Source organism: Rhinoraja longicauda, chromosome 8, assembly GCF_053455715.1.
Source record: "Rhinoraja longicauda isolate Sanriku21f chromosome 8, sRhiLon1.1, whole genome shotgun sequence".
Classification (NCBI taxonomy): domain Eukaryota; kingdom Metazoa; phylum Chordata; class Chondrichthyes; order Rajiformes; family Arhynchobatidae; genus Rhinoraja; species Rhinoraja longicauda.
The window spans coordinates 32,604,307-32,617,068 of record NC_135960.1 but is presented as its reverse complement, the minus strand read 5'-3'; the positions used below and the strand labels follow the sequence as shown (position 1 = coordinate 32,617,068).

The following is a 12,762-nucleotide window of genomic DNA, read 5'->3' as shown; positions in this document are numbered from 1 at the left end:
CATGTCTATGATGTCTTTGATCTGAAATGTTAACTCTGTTTCTTCCCCCACAAATGCAGTATGGCCTGCTGAGTATTTCCAGCATTTTCTATTTTTACTCTAAATGCACCTCATCTACCTGTTCCCAATTATCCAGCTGTATCCTCAAAAGATTGCATTTGATTTGTCAACTTGATTATCATAATATGATTACTAATTCCTTGTCCTGGATCGTAAGGGACCAGTGTTAAACTTTCCTATCCTCTTCCTCTTACAACAGTTGTAGAACTTTTACACTGTGTTTGTATATTTCTTGCTGGTTTAACCTTTGGCTCTCTTCTATCAATATTTTAATAATTCTTTGGTGTTAAAAATTCATCCAATTCTAAAACCTTTTGAATATCCTTGCAACTTCATAAACCTTTTCTTTCAATTTCATACTAACTTTGACAAGAACGGATTACTTTCATATGGTCTTTAATGCTCAACAGAATTTATAATCTTTAAAAACTGAAATATTTATTTCTGTGTAGGCCACTGATTATCTGCCATGTCATTTTAAAATCTATAAAACCTATCCATTTTAGATAACACACTGGGTCTAATCCTTGAAATCTTTTCCCAATAACACTGTATGTGTGCCTTCGTCAGAAGGACTACAATGGTTCTATATGCCAGCTCACCGCCACCTTCTCAAGGACAGTTAGGGGTGAGCAATCAATGTTGGGCTTGCCAACAATACATCAATGTCAAAAATGATTATTTTTTAACTCTTCTCCAAGCTATGCAATTCCTTCAAGTTTCCAATTCATCACTCGTGAACAGAATGTAAAATTCCTTCAAATAATGATCATCCTACCCTGAGAGGACCCCTTTTCTGTGGGAATAGTAATTCATTCCATATTACAGTACGTGACTAAAATTAAACCAGCTCTTTAGTTGGGACCATAACGTGTTGTTCAACAAAACAGTTTCACATGCATTCCATGAATTTGCCCTTAAGCTGACCTTTGCCAATTTGATTTTCTCGGATATTTGAAGATAAAACCGTCCCAAAACTATTGCATGAACTTCAAGCTCCCTTTTTTTGGTATTGATAGTCCGTCCAAAAGCATAGATACTAGGGGCTGAATGACTATTGCCACAATTATTGCCTGTCACTTGTCAATCCTCATCTCCACCCCATTGATTCGACTACTTGAATCTCTGAGCCAAATCTATCTACTGTCCTAATATCATTCTTTATCAGAGCTACTACGTTTCTACCTAAAATTCTGAAACAGGTGCGTTCTCAGTTCTCAGCTTGAAATGCACAGAATAGAAGTCAGCCATCTGGCCAAACAAGGTTATGGATTCATCTAGAGCTACACCATAGAAACAGATCCTTCAAGCCTACCAAGTTCACAACAACCATAATACGAATCTTACATTAATCACATATTCTTATCAATCATCCCAATTCTACCACTCTCCTATGCACTAGGCCAATTAACCTACCTAGCTGCACATCATTGGGATGTGGGAGGAAAGCCCTGTGGTCCAAACAGGCAGCATCAGAGGTCAGGATTGAACCCGGATCTCTGAGCTGTGAAGAAGCAGCTTTACCAGCTTCACCACTGTGTTATCCCATAAAAGTTGTCTTCATACAAGTCTTCATGCTGTTTCATATGTTTTCTCCTACCTTACCTCACCTGACATTAACAGCACATCCTTTTTTTACCTTTCTGCTTCATCTTTATTAAGCCTCCCACCTAAATACAGCTATGTTATTTGCCACAACTAAAATAAGAGATGCAAATAGACAGAGAAGAGACAAGATTGAGGATATGGCAAATTTGGGCCTCTCTACACCTACATTACAGGGAACAGTTAGGATTGTCGGAAGTAAAGAGCAAATGACTGCCAATTCACTCAACATTAAGCACAGAATGTCTGCAGGTCTGATCACATCAGTCTGAAGAAGGTTCTCGACCAGAAACATCACCCATTCCTTCTCTCCAGAGATGCTGGATGCTGCCCACTGAGTGACTCCAGCATTTTATGAATCTATCTTCAGATTCATGACTTTACAAGGGTCAAAGAATAATGATCAAGGATGCAGCAAATAAATCGCTTAATTTCCATTCCCTTCATGTGAATTGAGAGTACTACTGAAAAATGGGCAAACTCCTCTTGAATGCTGCGTACCTGAGCCTAAGAATAAGGTTAGATGACATCCACGCAATTACTTTTCTTGGAGAAGATGACGTAGGAATTTCCTGAACAATACATATAGAGGAAATTAACAGGAGGAGCTCAGATGGAAAATCTGCTCAACTACTCCTTTTATATAATTAGATCTTTTCCATCAAACATATAAATAAAAACATTTGTGCATTTTCTTCTAACCAGGATATAAGGAAAACATTTTCATAATCCATACTTCCTTATTTAGTTAAAGATTATAGGCGCACACCAAATCTCTGTGATTTTGAATTTTTTAAACTGAAGAATTCGGATTCTAACCAGCTATTTAAAATCAAATATAGAAAATATCAGCAGCTCCATGTTGGTGCTACAGTTTTATGATAAATAATTCACACTATAAAGCCATCAATACATAGTATCAGTAACAATGATCATATTAACACACCACACACAGCTTGAAAGTATCAAGAGGAAGGAATAAGTGCACACTAAAATCTCTCTAATATGATAACAAGAGCCTGCTAGAACACTTAAGAGTGTTAAGTGTAGCTGAACTTAGAATTAAGTAAGGTCAATACTCCCAAAATCCAATGAGTAAAGAAAAACTGATGATATCACACACAATTAAACCAAAAGACAAAAGATATTTAAAGTTCAGCCTGAATGTAAGGGCCACGGAGGTTCTGATCAAGAGAAAAAATAATTTTGCGATATCTTTCTTTGGCCACTCTCCAAAACGTACAATTGGAAAGTGTTCAAATCTTAAGAGTAGGCAAAGGCAGGATTTGGTTTGGCCTTGATACTCCGGGAGCCAAACCTATTCAAGCATGGATGTAAAACGTAGGCTCACAATTATTTGATTGGAAGAACAGCACAGTCGACCAACACTCATTGTTATAAGTAAAATAGAAATGGCTGTTGGCAGGTGTAGCAGATTTCCTGCTTTTAAATCTGTACTGGGATGTAACGGCAATTAAATGGAGAAGAAACCTTGTCATAGAATAAAAATAATCAAGTTTTGCATCCACTACTTCTGCATTATTGTAGAGAATCACTGTTGGAATAATTGCCAGAACCTTATGCGAAGTGACGTGACTCACCACTTTGAGTTCTGGCACAGATCGGCTAAGTGTCCACTCTTGGCTGTTCACAAAAGCATCTGCAAAACACAAGCACAGAGCCAAAATTAAACTTGGAAATTGAAGCGACGAATGCTTGCAAAAGCCAGGCAAAATCTGGCTGCCCTTTGAAACAACAATTTTGAGAGCAAAACAGAAAGGGACAGTCAACTGTTTACAGTGATTGCTATATATACTTAATCTACATGATTTAACTCATCTTAATTTTCTCATAACTCATTCATTAAGATTGGTTTCTCCCCAGAAAAACACTGATATTTGTCAATACGGAATCTCCGGGTAACTACAGTTAGCAGGAGCCTATACTCCATGATACTAGAATGAGCAAAAAAGTGTTTATCTCATAGATTTGTCCACAAGTGTATTGCACACAATAAAAAGTTTATTTCTGCATTTCCTTCCATCCCAATTCTACACAATGGGTTTATCACTACAAGAGTGTAAGTTGACCACTCTGAGCACCTGGTTCAAAATCAAGTCCAAGTTGCTGTGTCCTGGTACTAAGCAAACAAAATCACAGGCATTCCTCCACAGGACAACATCACAAACCTCAAAGCCAAATTGTGATCTGACACCCAAAAATAATAAAGCATTATAAAAAACGAGACAAAAAGAAGCATTATAACCCAGGTGAACAATAAATGAAGTTTTAGCAAAAGAAAGACTTGTGTGGTCCCTGCACTTTTTCAAACAGTGTCCCAAGACCTTATTCAGCCATCAATGGGCAGGTATACTTCCAGGTTAACATTTTATCTGAGCACCGCTTAGACTAGCTTTGCAAAGTCTCCAGAATGGAACATGTGACAACAAGGTGAGAATGCTACCAACAGAGCCTCTTTGATGCTTCTCACAGAATTAATGGAAACAACATCAGGCACCTCACCCCTTCCATAAGAGCCTGACACAACGGAGATTCAGAAAGCAATGCAGTTTATATTGAAAATTTGACAGAGGCACATCATTCACAATCAAATGTCAATGTTAAACCAAGATTGATTTCAAAACTCAGACCTTTTAACTACATTTCTGTAGAATCCTGTTTGTAATGGTGAATCTAAGCAAGTCTGAAGAGGAAACAAAAATTCTCCCCTTCCTTCATGGGTCAGAAATCCTAAAAGATCTGCTGAGTCTTCTCCTGGCAGTCCAGGAATCAAAATCAGGCTAGACTGTGTTCTGCTCACCTTCAGCTCCTCCTGTAACCATACTTACCTTTGCGGCTGCTTGAGCCTGACTGAGATGGAGATCACACTGCTACAGCTATTCCACACAGTGCTGTCAACAAACTGTTATCAAGCCTCAGGAAGCAAATCCTAGAACTAGGAACTGCAGATGCTCGTTTACAAAAGACACAAAGTGTTGGAGTAACCCAGCGGGTCAGGCAGCATGTCCGGAAAGATAGATGACATTTTAGGTCAAGAATCTTCTTCCAAATGATTGTTGGGGTCAGAGGAGGGGGAGAAAGCTGGAACTGAGTAGGGAGCAGGACAAAGCCTGGCAAGTAATAGGCAGATTGTCAGCCAAAGGACATAGATGAAAAGACAGAAGATGAGAAACAAAGGAATTGGAGAGTTATGAACTGTGAAGATTGGGGGAGGGCGGTTTAAGTTACCTAAAATTGGATAATTCACTGTTCATGTCGTTGGGCTGTAAGCTACCCAAGCACAATATGTGGTTCCTCCAATCTGCATGTGGTCTCACTCTGGCAGTGGAGGAGGTTAAGGACAGAAAGATCAGTATGAGAATGGGAAGGAGAAGTAAAATGGTTAGTAAACGGGATGTCCAGTAGGCCTTGGCGGACGGAGTGCAAGTGTCCGAGAAACGGTTGCCGAGTCTACGCTTGATCTCATCGATGTTTTAATGCAGATCTTACACCCTATCCCAGACTGCCTTGGTGGTCTAATCTATCTCTAATGATCAGAGGCATTTAAAAAATATATATATATTTTAAGTGTTTTAAAAAGTTGAAATTGAAAATAATTTTATTTTCAAACATTTAACCAGAAAAATCAAAAACATTAAAATTAGATTAAAGAAAAGGGAGAAAAATAAGAAACCATTGAACTTCACGTACTCCATCAATCCAAGTTGGCTATCACATTCAAATGAATGGGACGTATTAAATACAATAACAGTGGCTGCTATGAAGCCGAGAGGCTGGATATGGTGCACTGGGCCCCTCAGCTCTGGACAACTGACCTCTAACGCTGGAAATGGCACTAAGACCAGTAGCACAATGAAAGGCCAGATGTGACTATTGAAGAGTAGCACAATTTTCGTCATTAACTCCAACAGGTGGCTGAATTTTACATCACATGCTGAATCGTATATAAATATCACACATACACGAAACAACACCAAACAAATAATCTGCTGCAGCTAGAACGGAGTAACATAGCATGATGCAGAGGATGGTGATGGAAGATTGTTTATCGGACTGAAGGCCTGTGGCTCGTGGTGCACCTCAGGCATTGGTGCTGGGCCCATTGTTGTTTGTCATCTATTTCCATAACATCGATGAAAATGTACATGGGTATGATTAGTAAGTTTGCAGACGAATCTAAATAGGTGGTATCAGAAACAGTGAAGATGGTTCTCAGGAATTACAGAAGGATCTTGATCAGCTGGGCAAGTGGGCCGAAAAATGACTATTTGGGCTTAATTCAGATGAGTGTGAGGTGGCGCATTTTGGGAAGTCAAACCAAAGGTGGACCTTCACGATGAATGGTAGGTTTTGGGGAGTGGTGCAGAGCAGAAGGATCTAGGAATGCAAGTACATAGTTTCCTTAAAATGGTGTTACAGTGAAAGCGGCTTTTGATACATTGGCCTTCATTCGTAAGGGAAATGAGTATGGAAGCTGAAACGTTATGTTACAACTGCATAAGACATTGGTGAGGCCAAACCTGGAGTTTTGTGTTCAGTTTTGGTCACCTTGTTATAGGAAGGATGTCATTAAGCTGGAAAGAGTACAGAGAATATTTACAAGGATTTTGCCAGCCAGGACTTGAGCCTGAGCTATAGGGAGAGGATGGCAGGCTAGGACTTTATTCATTGGAGTGCAGGAGGCTTCGGAGTGATCGTTCAGATGTGTATAAAATCATGAGAGGAATAGATAGGATGAACGCACAGAGCCTTCTTCCTAAGGTAGACGAATTAAGAATTAGAAGGCATGGCTTTCAGGTGAGGGGAAAGATTTATATTAGAGGCAGATTCAAAAGCAACATTTAAAAGACATTTGGACAGGTAGATAGATTGGAAGGGTGAGAGGAATATGCGGTAATTGCGGGTAAATGGGATCAGTTTAGATGGTGCATCTTGGTTGGCATGGACATTAGACCAAAGGACTTGCTTCCATGGTGCATTACTCTATGACTATCTCCTATGCAATCCCTCAAGGCCAGTTGACCCTTGCAGGGGGTCTCCTTGCCCAAGTTGGGAAACGATAAGATGAAAATTAAATTTTTTAACAATTATATATTACATAAATAAAATATCTTATGATATTATTTTTGAAAAATATAAAGCAACCATTAGTTTTATTGATGAAAATTACTAGAAAATTAAAACATTCACCAAAATTGCTGATCCATGTTCTGGTGAAGGGAATGACCAGGTCACATTCTATTATTGCGACATAAAGATTAAAGGAAATGGGTCAATTATAGCTGAAGAAAAAGCAACAAATTGTGGACACAATCTTACTCAAAGAGCTTGTTAATGAATGTCTGTCACAAATTGAACCCTGGGGCTACAAATAATGGTCCTTGTTCAGACCAAAGATATCATAGACGCAGGAAACAATTTACAATGGAGGGGAAAAGCATGCCAGTGAACACACTTCATTATAAAGTCATTATAGTCGGCTGAGGAAATACCACCACCTTCTCAGTGAACCAAGCCAGGCTGGTGTCCGTCTGTGCTCTGCATATTGCAATAAACCTGATACGAGTCAGATTTGAATTTCCTCCCGGGATAAAACTAGTTAAGCACACTCTCAGCAACAGCTGGTCGCTTCACCAGGCTTGAACACAGCAACATTTTCAATTCATGCCATATTACAGTAACAAGCTGATCCACCGAGAAAAAACAAATTTCTGTTTCTATGTACCCCCCCATAATGGATTTGATATTTCATCATGAGTCACTTCAAGCCAAGACTTGATATCTTCGAACACTTAATGATATATGCTGAGCTCAGATTAAATTGCACAACAGCCGTTTTAATAGTCTAGAACATTCTTAAAATGCCGAAAATAAATCAGGTAACAATGACGACTTTCACCAATGGGTCTGTGATGGCAAGTACCACTTGGTATTATACAACGCCTTAAAGTACAGCAAAATAGTATCAACAGCATTTTCAAAAATGCATGAAAATAAAATGAATACTGAGCTAAACAAAGGCATATTAGGTGAGTTCATGAAATCTTGGCCAGAGGTAAATTTGAAGGAGAGAAAAGGAGGAGCGGCTGAGATTTGGTCGAGGTCCAGGGATGAATGAAGTAAGGCAAAATATAAGGTTTAATACACGGAATAACAACTGGTCCCAGTGTATCCCAGCTCGGGGGAGGGGGGAACCAGTTGATATTGAGAAAATCCACATCTGACATGTGGGATTCATTTAAAGGACAGTTGGTCAAAGTTTAGAACAGGCATGTTCCAGTTGGGAGGGGGGAATAAGGATGTCAAAATAAGAAAATCCTGAGTGACCCAAGTTATAAATTCGGTCATAAAGAAAAGGAATGCACATGCAAGGTAAGATGATGGAATCAGACGGGGTCTTTGAGGAACATAAAGCAAGGAGGAAAGAACTCAAGTGAACGATTTGTAAGGCCAAAAGGGGTCAGATTTAAGAAATCCCCCAAGCTTTTTATACCTACATTAAAACCAAGAGGGTAACCAAGGAAAAGGTATGATCGCTCGAGGATAAAGGACAGAATTTGTGCTTGGAATATAGGGATGCAGGCGAGGTACTAAACAAGTACTTCACATTTGTTTTCACCAAAGAGGACGACTTGAAGCACAGTGAAATCAGAGAGAAGAATGCTAATATGCAGGGCAGTGTGCGATTCAGGAGGAGGAGGTATTGGAGCTCTTGAGGAGCTTTAAAGTGGATAAATCTCCAGGACCTTAATGGAATCAATCCCAAGTCGAGTCTTACTAACTTGATCAAATTTTTTGAGGAGGTGACGAAGGTGATTAATAAGGTTAGGGTGGTGGATGTTGTCTAATGAATTTAGTAAGACATTTGATAAAGTCCCCCATGCTAGGCTGATCCAGATTATTAAAATGCATGGGATTAACAATGATTCGGTACTTTGTATTCAGAACTGGCTTATTGATAAAAGACAGAGGGTTGTGGCAGAAGGACAATATTCAACTGGAGGACACAAAGTGTTGTCGTAACTCAGCAAGTCAAGCAATTTCTCTGGAGAGCATAGAAAGGTGATGTTTCAGGTCAGGACCCTTCTTCTCCCAGACATTAGTAATGAAGACGGGTCCCAACCCAAAACATCATCTATCCAAGTTCTTCAGAGATGCTGCCTGACCTGCTGAGTTACTCCAGTATTTTGTGTCTTATTTTGGTAAATTAGCATCTGCAGTTCCTTGTTTCGGAATTTTTCAGGCCAGAGGTCAGTGACCTGTGGCGTCCAGCTGGGATATGCTGATTACAGTTTAATCCGAGCAAATATGGGGTGTTGCACTTTGGTCAAATGCAAGGAGAAAATATACAGCTAATGGCATGACTCTTAATTGCATTGATATATAGAGGTATCTTGGGCTCCAGGTCTATAATGCCTTGAAAGTGGCAATACCAGTAGATAAGCGTGGTAAAGAAGGCATAAAGTATGCTTGCCCTTGTAGGTCGGGGCATTGAATATCAGAATTAGGAAGTCATGATACAGCTTCATATAACTGTGTGTAGGAAGGAACTACAGATGCTGGTTTAAATCGAAGATAGACACAAAATGCTGGAGTAACTCAGTGGGACAGGCACCATCACTGGAAAGAAGGAATGGGTGATGTTTCGGATCGAGACTCTTCTTCAGTCTGAAACTGACATAAAACGTCACCCATTCCTTCTCACCAGAGATGTTGCATGTCCCGCGGAGTTACTCCAGCATTTTGTGTCTATCTTCAAAATCTGGAGCTGATGAGCAGAGGGAAAAGCACAGACCTTAGATAGACGATGGCGGCAATATAGTGCTGAAGAAGCCGCTAAATAGCAATGGGCATAGAAACCGTGGCTTACGAACCAACACTAACCAGGAAACAAAAGTACTTGAACTATATAATTAGAATTGGTAGATGCGAATAGAGATTTGAAATTACAGGTCAATATCATGATGAAGAAGGTAGACACAAAATGCTGGAGTAACTCAGCGCGTCAGGCTGCATTTCTGGAGAGAAGGAATGGGTGATGTTTCGGGACGAGACCCTTCTTCAGAGTGATGTCAGGGGAGGGACAAAGATAGAATATTGTCAGAGACAGGAAGACTAATGGGAGAACTGGGAAGGGGGAGCAAATAGAGAGGGAAAGCAGGGACTAGAGAAGTCAATGTTCATACCGCTGGGGTGTAAACTACCCAAGTGAAATATGAGGTGCTGTTCCTCCAATTTGCGCTGGGTCTCACTTTGACAATGGAGGAGGCCCAGGACAGAAAGGTCAGATTGGGAATGGGAGGGGGAGTTGAAGTGCTGAGCCACCGGGAAATCAGGTAGGTTAAGACGGACTGAGCGGAGGTGTTCAGCGAAATGATCGCCGAGCCTGCGCTTGGTCTCGCCGATGTAGAGACGTTAACACCTGTAACAGCAGTTACAATAGATGAGGTTGGAGGACGTGCCCTTGTATGGAACACCTCATCCTGGGCACAGATGCGGCGTAGACGGAGGAATTGGGAGTAGGGGATAGTCTTTACAGGAAACAGGGTGGGATAAAGTGTAGTCAAGATAGCTGTGGGAGTCAGTAAGTTTGTTGTAGATGTCGGTCAATAGTCTGTCTCCTGGGATGGAGACGGTGAGATCCAGATACTGTAGGGAGATGTCGGAGATGGTCCAAGTAAATTTAAGAGCAGGATGGAAATTATTGATGAAGTTGATGAAGTCAGTGAGTTCTGCATGGTTACAGGAGTAACCAATGCACAGACCTCCCAACATTTGATTTTACAAATTCATAATTTTGATGTCCAAAATTCAGAATTTTACAGCAAGATTCATAAGATTCGTAATGCAACTTTTCAGCAAAAAAAAAAGAATGCACGCCAAATGTGCATACACGTTGCGCTACATTCATGTGTGAAAAACGACTATTATTTCCAACTGCCTGTAGGTCTTGGACTACATGTACAATGTCAAGTCTATCATGAGTATATTCTGCTATTAAAAGAAAGGGTATTGAACAGAAATACTTTTTACAACACAAAGAATTTTTAATTTTTTTTCTTTCTATTTTGCTTTTTCTTTACACATCCCAATTCTCTTGGTATTGAATAAAAGAACAATGGTCATAAAATGTATGACTAAGTTATGAAGAAAGAGTTTCATTTAAAACTGCACATACCTAATTTCATTGAAGACATACTTGCTCCAGTGATCTTCAACAGAAAATCACAACAGTTCATGTCCAAGAGGAGGGGGTCCATTGGAGACGGGAGAAGGGGTCATCATTACTTCCCATAGAAAAAGGCCCGGTGGCGGAGGCGACAGACAATCCTATATACCTGGATTCCTAGATCCCTCAGCTCTACATCGTGGCGGACCCGGAACACATTGAGGTTGTGGCGGAGGAGAACAAAGGTGAGACCTCTGCTGAGGACAGACCGTTCCGTATCAGAGAGGGGGTGATCAGGGGGAATGGTGAACATACGGCAAGGGTGGGGGTTGGGGTCGGATGAGGCCAGGTGAGTAGATGGGAGGCCGAGGCGATGTCTGGTTGGGGGATGGTAGGTGTTCAGAGATGAGGGGGGGCATGAGGACTATTGTACAGGTGGGGAGTAGCTGGGGCTATCTGGCTAAAGGGGAAGACCCTGATGAGGAACACATTTACAGGATTTTATATAACCTTTCACGCCCTCAATATGTCTCAAAGAACTCCTGGTCAATGTGGTACTTTCATTCAGATTGTTTGTCTTAACCTCAAGTCATTCCAGATTGAGCTTGTATATACTGTTACTAAAGTATACAACACTGATTATATATCAAAAAGTACTTAAGAGGCTACAGAGCACAACAGAACAGCCCAATCTCAGAAATGCACCGCAGTACAACAAGCCTTTGCTTTTACATAATCTACAAAATATTTAATAAACCTCAGAGTCATCGACTGATGAAGGCTAATGTGCCGAAAGCCTTCTTGACCCCACTATCTACCAATGACACCACTTTCTAGGAACTATATACCTGGATTCCTAGATCCCTCAGCTCTACAACACTTCGTAATGCCATTCATTGTGAAGGTCCTGCCCTGGTATGACTTCCCAAAATGCAACACCTCGCACTTATCTATATTAAACTGCATTAACCGTTCAAGGGGGAGGGATTCAAATTTTTAGGACATTGGAACCAGTTCTGGGAGAGGTGGGACCAGTACAAACAGGACGGTCTGCACCTGAGCTGGAATGGAACCAATGTCCTAGGGGGAGTGTTTGCTAGTGCTGTCGGGGAGGATTTATGTGGCAGGGGGATGGGAGCTGGAGCAGAGAGACAGAGGGGTGTAAAATGAGGGTAGAAGCAACAGGTAGCAAGGTGAAAAGTAAAAGTGGCAGGCAGACAAATCCAGGGCAAAAATCAAAAAGGGCCACTTTTCAACATAATCGTACAAGGGGTAAGAGAGTTGTAAAAACAAGCCTGAAGGCTTTGTGTCTCAATGCAAGGAGTATACGTAATAAGGTGGATGAATTAAATGTGGAGATAGTTATTAATGATTATGATATAGTTGGGATTACGGAGACATGGCTCCAGGGTGACCAAGGCTGGGAGCTCAACATCCAGGGATATTCTATATTCAGGCGGGATAGACAGAAAGGAAAAGGAGGTGGGGTAGCGTTACTGGTTAGGGAGGAGATTAAAGCAGTGGAAAGGAAGGACATTAGCTTGGAGGAAGTGGAATCGATATGGGTAGAGCTACGAAACACTAAGGGGCAGAAAACGCTAGTGGGAGTTGTGTACAGGCCACCTAACAGCAGTAGGGAGGTTGGGGATGGCATCAAGCAGGAAATTAGAAATGCATGCACTAAAGGCGCAGCAGTTATAATGGGTGACTTCAATCTACATATAGATTGGGTGAACCAAACTGGCAGGGGTGCTGAGGAAGAGGATTTCTTGGAATGTTTGAGAGATGGTTTTCTAAACCAACATGTCGAGGAACCAACGAGAGAACAGGCCATTCTAGACTGGGTATTGAGTAATGAGGAAGGGTTAGTTAGCAGTCTTGTTGTGCGAGGCCCCTTGGGCAAGAGT

The 12,762-nt window shown here is 40.9% G+C and overlaps 1 protein-coding gene across 8 annotated transcripts in view; it reads right to left on the bottom strand.

The window, feature by feature from the left end:
- The window catches only part of agap1 (ArfGAP with GTPase domain, ankyrin repeat and PH domain 1), a 615,219-nt gene that overhangs the window by 394,804 nt on the left and 207,653 nt on the right, over nt 1-12,762 (bottom strand). For 6 of the 8 annotated variants that reach the window (XM_078403564.1, XM_078403565.1, XM_078403566.1 and 3 more), the window contains exon 2: nt 3,267-3,325. The exons of the other annotated variants lie outside the window; for them this stretch is intronic. In XM_078403564.1, the coding sequence (XP_078259690.1) occupies nt 3,267-3,325 (59 nt within the window). The remainder of the gene's footprint in view (nt 1-3,266; nt 3,326-12,762) is intronic. 8 annotated transcript variants of the gene reach the window in all.